Below are 17951 nucleotides of genomic sequence, written 5' to 3'. Positions count from 1 at the left end.
CTTATTGAGAACTATATGAGAACGCATAGCTTATATTTAATCTAGGAAGCTCACTCCTTTGTGTTCTGTTTTGCATGGAAGTAACTAGAATTCATGCAACCCTATAATAAAATTAGGTATGGGCCACTCATCTTGTGACAGCAAACTGAATTGTAGCAATGCAAACCACAGCAGGAAAAAGAGCCTCTCTTAGGTACCAACAGGCAGCCATCCTGTTTTTCCACACCAAAACGCAATACTTCTGCATCTTTACTGCATGCTTTCAGGTTAGTTCAGATAAATCATTGTGGAAGCCATGTATGTGGCGGTCGGGTTACATGCCACACCCAAGGACAGAGTGGGATTTCTATGGGCACATTGGAGTAAACAAATGCATGCCTCCCAACTTTTTAAAATTGCAGGGGGACAATATGTGCGGCGCGCATCGCTTAAATTTTTTTCATACCATGCCACAGCTCTAAAGCCTCATTCACACATCCATGTCCGTGCTCAAATCCATGAGCAGGTGGTCAGTCATGCATCCGTGAACCTGTCCTACCTGTGAAGGATCTGTGTTGGGTCCGTGTGTCCGTGTTTCACTGACACTGAACAGCTGAAAATTAATTTTCAAAGCATCTCTTCTTAATGTTCCGTAAAACACGGATGCAACACTGATGGCATCTGTGTTGCATCCGTGTTTTTTTACGAACCCCTAGATTATAATGGACGTGATGGATCCATGAACACGGACAAAATAGAGCATGCTTCCGTGCTAAAAACACTGACCTACGGACAGTGCTAAAACACTGATATCTGAATACACACGTTAAAATGAATGGGGACGTGTGCTGTCCGTGGAGAACATGTAAGCACACGTCCATAACACACTGATGTGTGAATGAGACTTCACTCCACCAAAAGCATAATTACTGACTCTGCAGCAGCTGGCGATCGGTTGGGTGAGTATAAGTTCCTTTAGTTTTTAACAGCAAGTGGAGCCCATGGGACAATTCTTTTCTTGCGCTTCAGTATCCATTTATTAGTACATATAAACCATGAGATTAAAGATATTTTTAGTTTCATATTGCACCAAATAATGGAGTTATGGTCTAATATATCGGTAGAAACCCTTCTGACACTTTAGTAAAGAGCAATTTAGTAAATTTAATAATGCACATATATGCAAATAATGCACATCCCATTGCAGATAATGGGGGCATATCGATAGGCTATGCCCCCATTGTCTGGTAGGTGCAGGTCCCACCTCTGGTAGCCGCACTTACACCAAGAACAGAGCGGAGAGAGTGGTGGAGGGCACACTGCGCATGTGCAGTCGCCCTCCATTCATTTCTATGGGACCACTGAAAATAGCCGAGCGCTGGCTCGGCTATTTCTGTCAGACCCATAGAAATTAAAGGAGTAGTTTCCGCCCAAGAGCGGTGCACTACCATTCACTTGTATGGGGAGAGCGCTTGCCAGTGGCCGGACCTCGAGAAACCCTAGCCACCACTCTCCCCGCTGCATTCTTTGTTTAGGACCCACACCTATCAGAAAATGAGAACATATCCTAGCGATATGCCCCCATTGTCTGTGATGGTAATACCCCTTTAAGGATAAAAGAGGGACAGCGGGACTTGGGTCAAAAAGAGGGACTGTCCCCCCAAAAGAGGGAAACTTGGAAGGCGTGCAAATGGCACTTTAAGGCCTCTTTCACACAAACGTGACAGATTGGCTCCGAATGCATTCAGGTTGCGTTCAGTGAAACTCGCACTATTATTCAAGCAAGTTCAGTCAGTTTTGTCTGTGATTGCGTTCAGTTGTTAATTTTTTTCCGAGTGGATGCAATGTGGTTTGATGCGTTTTTCACGCGCATGATAAAAACTGGAGGTTTAGAAACAACATCTCTTAGCAACCATCAGTGAAAAACGCCTCGCATCCGCACTTCCTTGTGGATGCAATGCATTTTTCACTGAAGCCCCATTCACTTCTATAGGGCCAGGCTGCGTGAAAAAAGCAGAATATAGAACTATACAATGCAGAACTGATGCGTGAAAACAAAACGCTCATGTACACAGTCCCATAGAAATGAGTGGGTCAGGATTCAGTGCTGCTGCTATGCGTTCACGTCACGCATTGCACCCAGGCAGAAACTCGCTCGTGTGAAAGGGGTCTTAGGCCCCTTTCACACGGGCGAGTTTTCCGTGCGGGTGCGATGCGTGCGGTGAACGTATTGCACCCGCACTGAATCCTGACCCATTAATTTCTATGGGGCTGTGCACATGAGCGGTGATTTTCACGCATCACTTGTGCGTTGAGTGAAAATCGCAGCATGCTTTATATTGTCCGATTTTCACGCGACGCAGGCCCCATAGAAGTGAATGGGAAGCGTGAAAATCGCATAGCATCCGCAAGCAAGTACGGATGCGGTGCGATTTTCACGCATGGTTGCTAGGAGACGATCGGGCTGGAGACCCGATCATTATTATTTTCCCTTATAACATGGTTTTAAGGGAAAATAATAGCATTCTGAATACAGAATGCATAGTAAAACAGCGCTAGAGGGGTTAAAAAAAAATATATAATTTAACTCACCTTAGTCCACTTGATCGCGAAGCCGGCATCTCCTTGTGTCTCCTCTGCGCTGAACAGGATCTGGGGACTGGGGTGAGCATTAAATAGAGGTTAAGGACCTTTGATGACGTCACTCCGGTCATCACATGGTCTTTTACCATGGTGAATCACCATGGTAAAAGATCATGTGACATACCATGTGATGACCGGAGTGACGTCATCGAAGGTCCTTAACCTCTATTTAATGCTCACCCCAGTCCCCAGGTCCTGTTCAGCGCAGAGGAGACACAAGGAGATGCCGGCTTTGCGATCAAGTGGACTAAGGTGAGTTAAATTATATATTTATTTTTTTAACCCCTCTAGCGCTGTTTTACTATGCATTCTGTATTCAGAATGCTATTATTTTCCCTTATAACCATGTTATAAGGGAAAATAATACAATCTTCAGAACATCAATCCCAAGCCCGAACTTCTGTGAAGAAGTTCGGGTTTGGGTACCAAACATGCTCGATTTTTCTCACGCGAGTGCAACGCATGACAATGTTTTGCACTCGCGCAGAAAAATCGCGCATTTTCCCGCAACGCACACGCCTCTTATACGGGCCAAAAATATGACGCCCGTGTGAAAGAGGTCTTACAGTTGCAAATGGCATTACACATCAGTGTATAGTATTTCAGAAATTTGAAAACTAATGCTGGGTTCACATCACGCTTTTGCCCTATGTTTAACTAGTAAAAAAAAAACTTTCACATGGGTGAGAATTCCGTGCGTGTGCAATGCGTGAGGTGAACGCATTGCACCCGCACTGAATCCGGACCCATTCACTTCAATAGGGCTGTGCAGATGAGCGATGATTTCTACGCATCACTTGTGCGTTGAGTGAAAATCACAGAATGTTCTATATTCTAGGTTTTTCACACAACGCAGACCCCATAGAAATGAAAGGGAATGTGTGAAAATCACAAGCATCTGCAAGCAAGTGCGGATGAAATGCGAATTTTTTTGCATGGTTGCTAGGAGATGACGTTAGTAAATTAATAAAAGTCAATTTACTGTATTATTTTCTCTTATAACATGGCTATAAAGGAAAATAATAGCATTCTTAATACATAATGCTTAGTAAAATGTTGCTTGAGGGGTTAAAAAATAATTAACTCACCTCATCCTCTTGTTCGTGCAGCCGGCATCTTCTTCTTTCTTCATCTTTCAGGACCTGCAAAAGGACCTTTTATGACGTAATCGCGCTCGCCAGGTGGTGAGCGTGGTGACGTCAGTACAGGTCCTGCTGAAAGAAGATAGAAGGATAGAAAGAAGATAGAACCCTTAAGCAACATTTTAGTAAGCATTCTGTATTAAGAATGCTATTATTTTCCTTTATAACCATGTTATAAGGGAAAATAATAAAATGAATAGAACACCTAACCCAAACTTCAGTGAAGAAGTCCGGGTTCGGATCTGGGTATCACATTCAGTTTTTTCTCACGCGGGTGCAAAACGCATTGCACTAGCGCAGAAAAAACTGAACATTGGAACGCAATCGCAGTCAAAACTGACTGCAATTGCATGCCTACTCGCGTGGTTTTCCCGCAATGCACGCGCGACACATCCGGAGCAAATCCGGGATGCCCGTATGAAAGAGGCATTAGATGTTGACGTATACTTTTTCTTTACAATGTAACTCTATGGTGACAGATGCCACTATATGGCATCGGTCTGAGGAACAGGGAGAGTGGTGGCTGGCTGGAGAAGCCACCGCCAAGTGCTCTCCTCATACAACTGAATGGGAGCGCTTGCGTGGCCACTGCTCCCATTAATTCCTATGGGGCCGAAAGAAATAGCTGAGCCAGCTCGGCTATTTTTAGCGGCCCCATAGAAATGAACAGAGGGTGGCTGCACATTAAAGTATATGTTTTTTGTATACGTAAGACAAAAACATGATGCAAACCCAACCTAATATTCACCCAAGACTGCCATTTTTATTTTGAACGGCTGCCATTTTTTTTTTGCCTTTTTGCCAGTTGAATACTACCAAAATGAAAAGTTAGGAGCTTGCATTATGCCAGATTACAATACAGTAAAATGTAATATATAACATAATACTGTGAGATGAACACATACAATGATAGACAGTTCCAAAATAACAGTGCTTTGTAGTTCTTAGAGTTACTAAATAATACCACAGCAGAAACCATGATTTCAGCTTTAGGATGGGGCAATATAATACAGACCCAGAAGTAATTACTCCTTTTTGCCCATGCTATAATCTGTTTCACCCATTCCCCAATGCTGCTCAATAATTGAATAATAAAATAATTTAGACAGTGTATTGGTAGCAACGCTGATTTAATAAGGAAGGTGAATGTCTTTGTATCAGTTGTGATATCTTCTGCTGATAACCTGATCCTTTTCAATAGACATAGCAGGAACAAATTTAATATAACCAAGTCATACATATTTATTACTTCTAAAGAAAAGAAATGTAGACTATTAATGCACCAAGATAGCTACATACCTTTCTGGCATATGAAATAAATAATCTTCCACTGTCACTAGAAATGTCCATTATTTCTCAGAATGTGTAATTTTCTGGAACAATCCAGTTTAACCTGAAGCATAACATTAATATTTCTTTACATATTAATATTATTTTTGTTTTCAGTTGTCTTAGTCATGGTCTTTGCTATCTGCTGGGCCCCCTTCCATGTGGACCGACTTTTCTTCAGTTTTGTTGTGGATTGGACTGAACCCCTTGCCAATGTCTTCAACCTCATCCATGTTATTTCTGGTATGTTATAAGTATTTTAACTGATTTATGGAATATAAATGTATATGTATACATGGTGTTATATGTTAATTGAAATTGGCTCATAATCTGGATCTTCTAATATAGTCTTGGGTTGACAGTATTATTCTGGCGCAAGGTGGTTTTCCTGAGACTTATACCCTAACATCGTCTACAAGTATCTAAGCGGGAATAGGGGTGATATGATTAGTCAGAGAAATGTAACGATCAGTAGGCAGTCCCACATAGCACAGAACTGAAAATAGTACTATAATTTGGGATAGGCAAGGTTATCAGCTAGACACGAAGGTACAAATTGACAAAGCGAGTTAGCAGGAGAAAAAGTACTGATTGACTTATGATTTTCAGCAGAAGTATGGACACCGAGAAATGTAACTAGAGATGAACGAATTCATTTGTAGATTCTGACAATTGTTCCGAATCTCCGATTTTTTTAGGCTCTGAAACTGACCCGAGCCTTTTCTGGTTAAATTTGGATGAATCTTGTCAAACGGCGCCCAGCGCTTAAGCAATCGATAGTGTTTTGCCACCACCAGGCAGGAGGTAATTGCAGTCAGCTGTGGCCAAGCAATAACCACAGTTTGTGGTGGCAATGATAAAAGTATAAACAGTTACATCTGACTCTGTGTCAGACCAAGGGCACAGGTGAGAGAGAAACTTAATGAGATAGGAGCTTTTCATAAAAAACAACAACTGCATTTTAGAGGGGACTAGCTGGGGTTATATACCAATTTCCGGGGCAATTGGAGCTTTGGTTCGGAATGAATAGATTCAGACCTGAACCAAACTTTTTGAAAAATTGGCAAATCCAAAACTAACAGAATCTTGGAAGATTCGCTCATCTCTAAGTGTAAACCATTAAAGTGTGTTATACTGCCATCAGAATCAAGCTTGAAAGAGGACTGAAGTGAAGTACACCCACTCTTCCAAAGAAGAGGTGTATCCACTAGGTTTGGCACTGCTGCCATGGGTTACCATTTGACTCTGTTGCAGTGGTCACTCCACTTACTGGAACTGCTGCACTAATATAAGACTGGAGGCTGCATAATTATGCCAACATATTGTGCTATGTCTGAGACACCTCTCCACATTGGAAAGTGTCACCTGTCTTGCATAAATATATGATATACTTTGTTGGATATATAGTGTTACATATGTGTTGTGTGGGTCTTATATGCTGGGAAGCACCAGAAGGCAAAAGAAGGTACCACACAAGGAGGTTAAAATGCCATGTGTGCACAGGCCCAGTGACGTCTCCTCTGATGTTCCTCATCTTCTCCATTCAGACCACCATGATGATTTCTTTTAGCCATTTCTTATCTCTGCAGGTTTTGACACACAGACATCTTAGTTTCCTACTTTTCCATCATCTTCGGTGCAAAAAATACCTCCTTTTAATGTGTGCCAGTACAAAAAATTAGCCTTCTTAGTGCTCCCAGTAGAGCCAATGTCCACATAGTGCCCCCCCATAATGTGTGCCAGTTTAAGAACACACCCCTTATGTGTGCCAGTACAAAATACAACTATTTAGTGCCCCCAGTAGATGCCCCATAGGCCTGAAGCCTATCGGAGGTAACGTTGGGGCAGGGAGACATAGCTTCCTTGCCCCACAACAGTATCTAACTATGTCACCATCCTGTTGATGGCGATACATAATCATGGTGCGCCACTGACACGGAGGTCCTGTGGGCCGCCCTGGCGCAGGGGACCGGCAGAGTTGGGACTGCTGCGACCATTATACCGTAGATAAGCCACTGTTCTCTGGACATCCTTCTCTCATTCCCACATAACTGTTCAATTTTTCCTTCATCGTGCAATTTTCTTTTATGGTTGTATATAGGCACAGACTTTTTTTTTATTGTCTTTTTCATATCATATACTTTCCTAAGCCATCAAAATGTAACTACATTTTATCCAGTTGCATATATGCAGGCACTGTTTTCAGCTTTTTGGCAAATCTGCAAGATAGTTCCAAAGCATGAAACCCTCTGGGGTCTTCATATAGAGCGTGTCTTGATTAAATGTCTGAGATATGATGAATTGCCTGGCATTTCTCGTAATAAGAAATGTTCTGACACCTGCTAAATTTTGGCCTCCATTGATACAAAAAGGTACAGTATCTAGATGTGGATCATTTCTGAACTGTGGCTAAAAATCACCTTGCCCTTTATCTATGCCTTCTAGGAGAACAGGGTTTTGGCAATGAACAGTACCTAAATATTTTCAGATAGTGAAGGATTCTGCATTTGTCACTCCTGCTGGTTCCACACCTGGTCTATTAGATTGGTTTTCAAACAAACAGCCAAGATTGTCCTAGAGATGTCCCTTTATTATAATGATTTAAGTAGAGAAAAATACATTTAAATGTCAATATGATCCATAGTAAACTTTGTTTGCCAGTTATACAAACCTGTATATGCCTAGATGAATTTTATTATACATGGAGACAGATATATATCTAGAGAAAGAAGAAAAATGAATATCTATCTTTATTTAAAAATTCAAAAAGGCAGCACACTCAAAAAAGAAATGGATAAAAAAAGTTTACTCACCCATGCGGATGCGATGTTTCAGCTCAATACCAGAGCCTTTCTCAAGGCTCCTTGCCACAAAGCACAGAGGGAAGGGGGGCCTAAGCTTAAGGCCTCTTTCACACGGGCGTCATGTTTTTTGCCCGGATAAGAGGCGGGTGCGTTGCGGGAAAATGCGCGATTTTTCTGCGCGAGTGCAAAACATTGTCATGCGTTTTGCACTCGCGTGAGAAAAATCGCGCATGTTTGGTACCCAGACCCGAACTTCTTCACAGAAGTTCGGGCTTGGGATTGATGTTCTGAAGATTGTATTATTTTCCCTTATAACATGGTTATAAGGGAAAATAATAGCATTCTGACTACAGAATGCTTTGTATAATAGTGCTGGAAGGGTTAAAAATAATAAAAAAGTTAACTCACCTTCTCCTCTTGTTCGCGCAGATGCCACTCTGTTCTTTAGCTGTGGACTGAATGACCTGAGGTGACGTCAGATCACATGCTCCAATCACATGGTCCATCACCATGGTGATGGAGCATGTGATCTGACGTCATCAAAGGTCCTTTAGCCCACAGATAAAGAACAGACCGGCATCTGCGCTAACAAGAGGAGAAGGTGAGTTAACTTTTTTATTATTTTTAACCCCTCCAGCACTATTATACAAAGCATTCTGTATTCAGAATGCTATTATTTTCCCTTATAACCATGTTATAAGGGAAAATAATACAGTGAATAGACTGTCACCTAGAACCCATGCGTGAAAATCGCACCGCATCCGCACTTGCTTGCGGATGCATGCGATTTTCACGCAACCCCATTCATTTCTATAGGGCCTGCGTTACGTGAAAAACGCACAAAGAGGAGCATGCTGCGATTTTCACGCAACGCACAAGTGATGCGTGAAAATCACCGCTCGTGTGCACAGTCTCATAGAAATGAATGGGTCAGGATTCAGTGCGGGTGCAATGCGTTCACCGCACGCATCGCACCCGCACGGAAAACTCGCCCGTGTGAAAGGGGCCTAACTCTTGCACCAGGGCCTTTAGCTATCCCCCTGCCAGAGAAGAACATGGGGGAAGAATTTTTTTTATAGCCATATATGATTTAAGATTAGAGATGTCGCGAACATAAAATTTTCTGGTGGTGATGGTGACCACAACTCTTCCTCTTCATGCTAATCATGCCTGATCCAGCACTCTTCGCAGGGCACGCCCCAGAAAAAACGCATATGGAATAAGGTCGATGATGTTGCCTTGGGTTTGACAGGCCAGGTTTGTCACCTCCACAAATGGACGCATGAGCCTACAGCCATTGTGCATGATCGTTCAGTAACGCGGCCCAAAAATACCCAGCTCCACAGAGGCTGTCCTCTTTTTTTTTTTTTTATAAAAAAAAAATCTGTTCTTAACAGTTTAATCTCTGTTTTGTCCCCATTCAGGGGCCGGTGTATGGAATAGATTTTAGGAACCGGGAGATAGAAAAAAATGCTTGGTCGCTCCTCTTACTTCCAATTTGGGGCACTGCGTGTACGGCTTGCAATGTACTGTGCCACCAGATATGAGTGGTGTGTTAAGTAGTACTGTTCCTATCAGTTTAATCCCTGTTACATCCCCTATCAGGGGACGTGTATGGAATAGATTTTAGACAAAGGCAAAGAGTTGTTAATATTTGACACACTCATGACTAGAGTTGAGCGAACACCTGGATGTTCGGGTTCGAGAAGTTCGGCCGAACATCCCGGAAATGTTCGGGTTCGGGATCCGAACCCGATCCGAACTTCGTCCCGAACCCGAACCCCATTGAAGTCAATGGGGACCCGAACTTTTCGGCACTAAAACGGCTGTAAAACAGCCCAGGAAAGGGCTAGAGGGCTGCAAAAGGCAGCAACATGTAGGTAAATCCCCTGCAAACAAATGTGGATAGGGAAATTAATTAAAATAAAAATTAAATAAATAAAAATTAACCAAAATCAATTGGAGAGAGGTTCCATAGCAGAGAATCTGGCTTCCCGTCACCCACCACTGGAACAGTCCATTCTCTGATATTTAGGCCCCGGCACCCAGGCAGAGGAGAGAGGTCCCGTAACAGAGAATCTGTCTTCATGTCAGCAGAGAATTAGTCTGCATGTCATAGCAGAGAATGAGGCTTCACGTCAGCCACCACTGCAACAGTCCATTGGCATATATTTAGGCCTAGCACACAGGCAGAGGAGAGAGGTCCCGTAACAGAGAATCTGGCTTCATGTCAGCAGAGAATCAGTCTGCATGTCATAGCAGAGAATGAGGCTTCACGTCAGCCACCACTGCAACAGTCCATTGGCATATATTTAGGCCCAGCACACACACAGGCAGAGGAGAGAGGTCCCGTAACAGAGAATCTGTCTTCATGTCAGCAGAGAATTAGTCTGCATGTCATAGCAGAGAATGAGGCTTCACGTCAGCCACCACTGCAACAGTCCATTGGCATATATTTAGGCCCAGCACACACACAGGCAGAGGAGAGAGGTCCCGTAACAGAGAATCTGGCTTCATGTCAGCAGAGAATCAGTCTGCATGTCATAGCAGAGAATGAGGCTTCACGTCAGCCACCACTGCAACAGTCCATTGGCATATATTTAGGCCCAGCACCCAGGCAGAGGAGGGAGGTCCCGTAACAGAGAATCTGTCTTCATGTCAGCAGAGAATTAGTCTGCATGTCATAGCAGAGAATGAGGCTTCACGTCAGCCACCACTGCAACAGTCCATTGGCATATATTTAGGCCCAGCACACACACAGGCAGAGGAGAGAGGTCCCGTAACAGAGAATCTGGCTTCATGTCAGCAGAGAATCAGTCTGCATGTCATAGCAGAGAATGAGGCTTCACGTCAGCCACCACTGCAACAGTCCATTGGCATATATTTAGGCCCAGCACACACACAGGCAGAGGAGAGAGGTCCCGTAACAGAGAATCTGGCTTCATGTCAGCAGAGAATCAGTCTGCATGTCATAGCAGAGAATGAGGCTTCACGTCAGCCACCACTGCAACAGTCCATTGGCATATATTTAGGCCCAGCACACACACAGGCAGAGGAGAGAGGTCCCGTAACAGAGAATCTGGCTTCATGTCAGCAGAGAATCAGTCTGCATGTCATAGCAGAGAATGAGGCTTCACGTCAGCCACCACTGCAACAGTCCATTGGCATATATTTAGGCCCAGCACACACACAGGCAGAGGAGAGAGGTCCCGTAACAGAGAATCTGTCTTCATGTCAGCAGAGAATTAGTCTGCATGTCATAGCAGAGAATGAGGCTTCACGTCACCCACCACTGCAACAGTCCATTGGCATATATTTAGGCCTAGCACACAGGCAGAGCAGAGAGGTCCCGTAACAGACAATCTGGCTTCATGACAGCAGAGAATCAGTCTGCATGTCATAGCAGAGAATGAGGCTTCACGTCACCCACCACTGCAACAGTCCATTGGCATATATTTAGGCCTAGCACACAGGCAGAGCAGAGAGGTCCCGTAACAGACAATCTGGCTTCATGTCAGCAGAGAATCAGTCTGCATGTCATAGCAGAGAATCAGGCTTCACGTCAGCCACCACTGCAACAGTCCATTGTCATAAATTTAGGCCCAGCACCCAGGCAGAGGAGAGAGGTCCCGTAACAGACAATCTGGCTTCATGTCAGCAGAGAATTAGTCTGCATGTCATAGCAGAGAATCAGGCTTCATGTCAGCCACCACTGCAACAGTCCATTGGCATATATTTAGGCCTAGCACACAGGCAGAGGAGAGGTTCATTCAACTTTGGGTAGCATCGCAATATAATGGTAAAATGAAAATAAAAATAGGATTGAATGAGGAAGTGCCCTGGAGTCCAATAATATATGGTTATGGGGAGGTAGTTAATGTCTAATCTGGACAAGGGACGGACAGGTCCTGTGGGATCCATGCCTGGTTCATTTTTATGAACGTCAGCTTGTCCACATTGGCTGTAGACAGGCGGCTGCGTTTGTCTGTAATGACGCCCCCTGCCGTGCTGAATACACGTTCAGACAAAACGCTGGCTGCCGGGCAGGCCAGCACCTCCAAGGCATAAAAGGCTAGCTCTGGCCACGTGGACAATTTAGAGACCCAGAAGTTGAATGGGGCCGAACCATCAGTCAGTACGTGGAGGGGTGTGCACACGTACTGTTCCACCATGTTAGTGAAATGTTGCCTCCTGCTAACACGTTGCGTATCAGGTGGTGGTGCAGTTAGCTGTGGCGTGTTGACAAAAGTTTTCCACATCTCTGCCATGCTAACCCTGCCCTCAGAGGAGCTGGCCGTGACACAGCTGCCTTGGCGACCTCTTGCTCCTCCTCTGCCTTGGCCTTGGGCTTCCACTTGTTCCCCTGTGACATTTGGGAATGCTCTCAGTAGCGCGTCTACCAACGTGCGCTTGTACTCGCGCATCTTCCTATCACGCTCCAGTGCAGGAAGTAAGGTGGGCACATTGTCTTTGTAGCGTGGATCCAGCAGGGTGGCAACCCAGTAGTCCGCACAGGTTAAAATGTGGGCAACTCTGCTGTCGTTGCGCAGGCACTGCAGCATGTAGTCGCTCATGTGTGCCAGGCTGCCCAGGGGTAAGGACAAGCTGTCCTCTGTGGGAGGCGTATCGTCATCGTCCTGCCTTTCCCCCCAGCCACGCACCAGTGATGGACCCGAGCTGCGTTGGGTGCCACCCCGCTGTGACCATGCTTCATCCTCATCCTCCTCCACCTCCTCCTCATCCTCGTCCTCCTCGTCCTCCAGTAGTGGGCCCTGGCTGGCCACATTTGTACCTGGCCTCTGCTGTTGCAAAAAACCTCCCTCTGAGTCACTTCGAAGAGACTGGCCTGAAAGTGCTAAAAATGACCCCTCTTCCTCATCCTCCTCCTCCTCCTCCTGGGCCACCTCCTGTTCCATCATCGCCCTAAGTGTTTTCTCAAGGAGACATAGAAGTGGTATTGTAACGCTGATAACGGTGTCATCGCCACTGGCCATGTTGGTGGAGTACTCGAAACAGCGCAACAGGGCACACAGGTCTCGCATGGAGGCCCAGTCATTGGTGGTGAAGTGGTGCTGTTCTGTAGTGCGACTGACCCGTGCGTGCTGCAGCTGAAACTCCACTATGGCCTGCTGCTGCTCGCACAGTCTGTCCAGCATGTGCAAGGTGGAGTTCCACCTGGTGGGCACGTCGCATATGAGGCGGTGAGCGGGAAGGCCGAAGTTACGCTGTAGCGCAGACAGGCGAGCAGCGGCAGGATGTGAACGCCGGAAGCGCGAACAGACGGCCCGCACTTTATGCAGCAGCTCTGACATGTCGGGGTAGTTGTGAATGAACTTCTGCACCACCAAATTCAGCACATGCGCCAAGCAAGGGATGTGCGTCAAATTGGCTAGTCCCAGAGCTGCAACGAGATTTCGCCCATTATCACACACCACCAGGCCGGGCTTGAGGCTCACCGGCAGCAACCACTCGTCGGTCTGTTGTTCAATACCCCGCCACAACTCCTGTGCGGTGTGGGGCCTGTCCCCCAAACATATGAGTTTCAGAATGGCCTGCTGACGTTTACCCCGGGCTGTGCTGAAGTTGGTGGTGAAGGTGTGTGGCTGACTGGATGAGCAGGTGGAAGAAGAGGAGGAGGAAGCCGAGAAGGAGGAGGTGGCAACAGGAGGCAAAGAATGTTGCCCTGCGATCCTTGGCGGCGGCAGGACGTGCGCCAAACAGCTCTCCGCCTGGGGCCCAGCTGCCACTACATTTACCCAGTGTGCAGTTAGGGAGATATAGCGTCCCTGGCCGTGCTTACTGGTCCACGTATCTGTGGTTAGGTGGACCTTGCTACAGATGGCGTTGCGCAGTGCACACTTGATTTTATCGGATACTTGGTTGTGCAGGGAAGGCACGGCTCTCTTGGAGAAGTAGTGCCGGCTGGGAACAACATACTGTGGGACAGCAAGCGACATGAGCTGTTTGAAGCTGTCTGTGTCCACCAGCCTAAATGACAGCATTTCATAGGCCAGTAGTTTAGAAATGCTGGCATTCAGGGCCAGGGATCGAGGGTGGCTAGGTGGGAATTTACGCTTTCTATCAAATGTTTGTGAGATGGAGAGCTGAACGCTGGCTTGTGACATGGTTGAGACGCTTGGTGACGGAGGTGGTGGTGGTGGTGTTGGTGGTACATCCCCTGTTTGCTGGGCGGCAGGTGCCAACGTTCCTCCAGAGGCGGAGGAAGAGGCCGAGGCGGCAGCAGCAGAATAGGCCGAGGCGGCAGCAGCAGAAGAGGTAGCAGGGGGAGCCTGAGTGACTTCCTTGGTTTTAAGGTGTTTACTCCACTGCAGTTCATGCTTTGCATGCAGGTGCCTGGTCATGCAGGTTGTGCTCAGGTTCAGAACGTTAATGCCTCGCTTCAGGCTCTGATGGCACAGCGTGCAAACCACTCGGGTCTTGTCGTCAGCACATTGTTTGAAGAAGTGCCATGCCAGGGAACTCCTTGAAGCTGCCTTTGGGGTGCTCGGTCCCAGATGGCGGCGGTCAGTAGCAGGCGGAGTCTCTTGGCGGCGGGTGTTCTGCTTTTGCCCACTGCTCCCTCTTTTGCTACGCTGTTGGCTCGGTCTCACCACTGCCTCTTCCTCCGAACTGTGAAAGTCAGTGGCACGACCTTCATTCCATGTGGGGTCTAGGACCTCATCGTCCCCTGCATCGTCTTCCACCCAGTCTTGATCCCTGACCTCCTGTTCAGTCTGCACACTGCAGAAAGACGCAGCAGTTGGCACCTGTGTTTCGTCATCATCAGAGACATGCTGAGGTGGTATTCCCATGTCCTCATCATCAGGAAACATAAGTGGTTGTGCGTCAGTGCATTCTATGTCTTTCACCGCTGGGGAAGGGCTAGGTGGATGCCCTTGGGAAACCCTGCCAGCGGAGTCTTCAAACAGCATAAGAGACTGCTGCATAACTTGAGGCTGAGACAGTTTCCCTGGTATGCATGGGGGTGATGTGACAGACTGATGGGGTTGGTTTTCAGGCGCCATCTGTGCGCTTTCTGCAGAAGACTGGGTGGGAGATAATGTGAACGTGCTGGATCCACTGTCGGCCACCCAATTGACTAATGCCTGTACCTGCTCAGGCCTTACCATCCTTAGAACGGCATTGGGCCCCACCATATATCGCTGTAAATTCTGGCGGCTACTGGGACCTGAGGTAGTTGGTACACTAGGACGTGTGGATGTGGCAGAACGGCCACGTCCTCTCCCAGCACCAGAGGGTCCACTAACACCACCACGACCATGTCCACGTCCGCGTCCCTTACTAGATGTTTTTCTCATTGTTATGGTTCACCACAACAACAAATATATTATTTGGCCCAATGTATTGTATTCAAATTCAGCGGGATATAAATTTGAGGCCTAGTATTTAGGCGCTGGGTGACAGGTATGGGTTTAGTGACAGAATTAGACTTGGAAATACACAGTAGCGGGTGTGTGTGAAGTTATTCTGAATGACCCAATGTGCACCTTCAATATTATATACCCTTTTTGGGATAGATTTCAAATAGCTCTGATATAGCAGGAACCACTAAATTATGAAATTGCTAAATTGGGAATTGTACTTCAACCCAGAACAAAAAATGTGCTTTGACGGACACTAAATATCTTGCCCAGCAACAACAGTACAGCGGTGGGTAACGAGAGATTTAGAGGGATTTAAATTTGAGGCCTAGTATTTAGGCGCTGGGTCACCGGTATGGATTTAGTGACAGAATTAGACTTGGAAATGCACAGAAGCGTGTGTGTGAAGTTATTCTGAATGACCCTATGTGCACCTTCAATATTATATACCCTTTTAGGGATAGATTTCAAATAGCTCTGATATAGCAGAAACCACTAAATTATGAAATTGCTAAATTGGGAATTGTACTTCAACCCAGAACAAAAAATGTGCTTTGACGGACACTAAATATCTTGCCCAGCAACAACAGTACAGCGGTGGGTAACGAGAGATTTAGAGGGATTTAAATTTGAGGCCTAGTATTTAGGCGCTGGGTGACAGGTATGGGTTTAGTGACAGAATTAGACTTGGAAATACACAGTAGCGGGTGTGTGTGAAGTTATTCTGAATGACCCAATGTGCACCTTCAATATTATATACCCTTTTTGGGATAGATTTCAAATAGCTCTGATATAGCAGGAACCACTAAATTATGAAATTGCTAAATTGGGAATTGTACTTCAACCCAGAACAAAAAATGTGCTTTGACGGACACTAAATATCTTGCCCAGCAACAACAGTACAGCGGTGGGTAACGAGAGATTTAGAGGGATTTAAATTTGAGGCCTAGTATTTAGGCGCTGGGTCACCGGTATGGATTTAGTGACAGAATTAGACTTGGAAATGCACAGAAGCGTGTGTGTGAAGTTATTCTGAATGACCCTATGTGCACCTTCAATATTATATACCCTTTTAGGGATAGATTTCAAATAGCTCTGATATAGCAGAAACCACTAAATTATGAAATTGCTAAATTGGGAATTGTACTTCAACCCAGAACAAAAAATGTGCTTTGACGGACACTAAATATCTTGCCCAGCAACAACAGTACAGCGGTGGGTAACGAGAGATTTAGAGGGATTTAAATTTGAGGCCTAGTATTTAGGCGCTGGGTGACAGGTATGGGTTTAGTGACAGAATTAGACTTGGAAATACACAGTAGCGGGTGTGTGTGAAGTTATTCTGAATGACCCAATGTGCACCTTCAATATTATATACCCTTTTTGGGATAGATTTCAAATAGCTCTGATATAGCAGGAACCACTAAATTATGAAATTGCTAAATTGGGAATTGTACTTCAACCCAGAACAAAAAATGTGCTTTGACGGACACTAAATATCTTGCCCAGCAACAACAGTACAGCGGTGGGTAACGAGAGATTTAGAGGGATTTAAATTTGAGGCCTAGTATTTAGGCGCTGGGTCACCGGTATGGATTTAGTGACAGAATTAGACTTGGAAATGCACAGAAGCGTGTGTGTGAAGTTATTCTGAATGACCCTATGTGCACCTTCAATATTATATACCCTTTTAGGGATAGATTTCAAATAGCTCTGATATAGCAGAAACCACTAAATTATGAAATTGCTAAATTGGGAATTGTACTTCAACCCAGAACAAAAAATGTGCTTTGACGGACACTAAATATCTTGCCCAGCAACAACAGTACAGCGGTGGGTAACGAGAGATTTAGAGGGATTTAAATTTGAGGCCTAGTATTTAGGCGCTGGGTCACCGGTATGGATTTAGTGACAGAATTAGACTTGGAAATGCACAGAAGCGTGTGTGTGAAGTTATTCTGAATGACCCTATGTGCACCTTCAATATTATATACCCTTTTAGGGATAGATTTCAAATAGCTCTGATATAGCAGAAACCACTAAATTATGAAATTGCTAAATTGGGAATTGTACTTCAACCCAGAACAAAAAATGTGCTTTGACGGACACTAAATATCTTGCCCAGCAACAACAGTACAGCGGTGGGTAACGAGAGATTTAGAGGGATTTAAATTTGAGGCCTAGTATTTAGGCGCTGGGTCACCGGTATGGATTTAGTGACAGAATTAGACTTGGAAATGCACAGAAGCGTGTGTGTGAAGTTATTCTGAATGACCCTATGTGCACCTTCAATATTATATACCCTTTTAGGGATAGATTTCAAATAGCTCTGATATAGCAGAAACCACTAAATTATGAAATTGCTAAATTGGGAATTGTACTTCAACCCAGAACAAAAAATGTGCTTTGACGGACACTAAATATCTTGCCCAGCAACAACAGTACAGCGGTGGGTAACGAGAGATTTAGAGGGATTTAAATTTGAGGCCTAGTATTTAGGCGCTGGGTCACCGGTATGGATTTAGTGACAGAATTAGACTTGGAAATGCACAGAAGCGTGTGTGTGAAGTTATTCTGAATGACCCTATGTGCACCTTCAATATTATATACCCTTTTAGGGATAGATTTCAAATAGCTCTGATATAGCAGAAACCACTAAATTATGAAATTGC

General features: G+C 45.2%; 1 protein-coding gene across 1 annotated transcript in view; it reads left to right on the top strand.

The window, feature by feature from the left end:
• NMUR2 (neuromedin U receptor 2) overlaps nucleotides 1-17951 on the top strand; it is a 162107-nt gene that overhangs the window by 101472 nt on the left and 42684 nt on the right. Inside the window, exon 3 of the mRNA XM_044277460.1 lies at nucleotides 5211-5336. Coding sequence (XP_044133395.1) covers nucleotides 5211-5336 — 126 coding nt within the window. The remainder of the gene's footprint in view (nucleotides 1-5210; nucleotides 5337-17951) is intronic.

This window comes from Bufo gargarizans, chromosome 2 (assembly GCF_014858855.1).
Source record: "Bufo gargarizans isolate SCDJY-AF-19 chromosome 2, ASM1485885v1, whole genome shotgun sequence".
In the NCBI taxonomy this organism is placed as follows: Eukaryota; Metazoa; Chordata; class Amphibia; order Anura; family Bufonidae; genus Bufo; species Bufo gargarizans.
The sequence above is the reverse complement of the archived record's forward strand: the minus strand, read 5'-3'. Positions and strand labels throughout refer to the sequence as shown.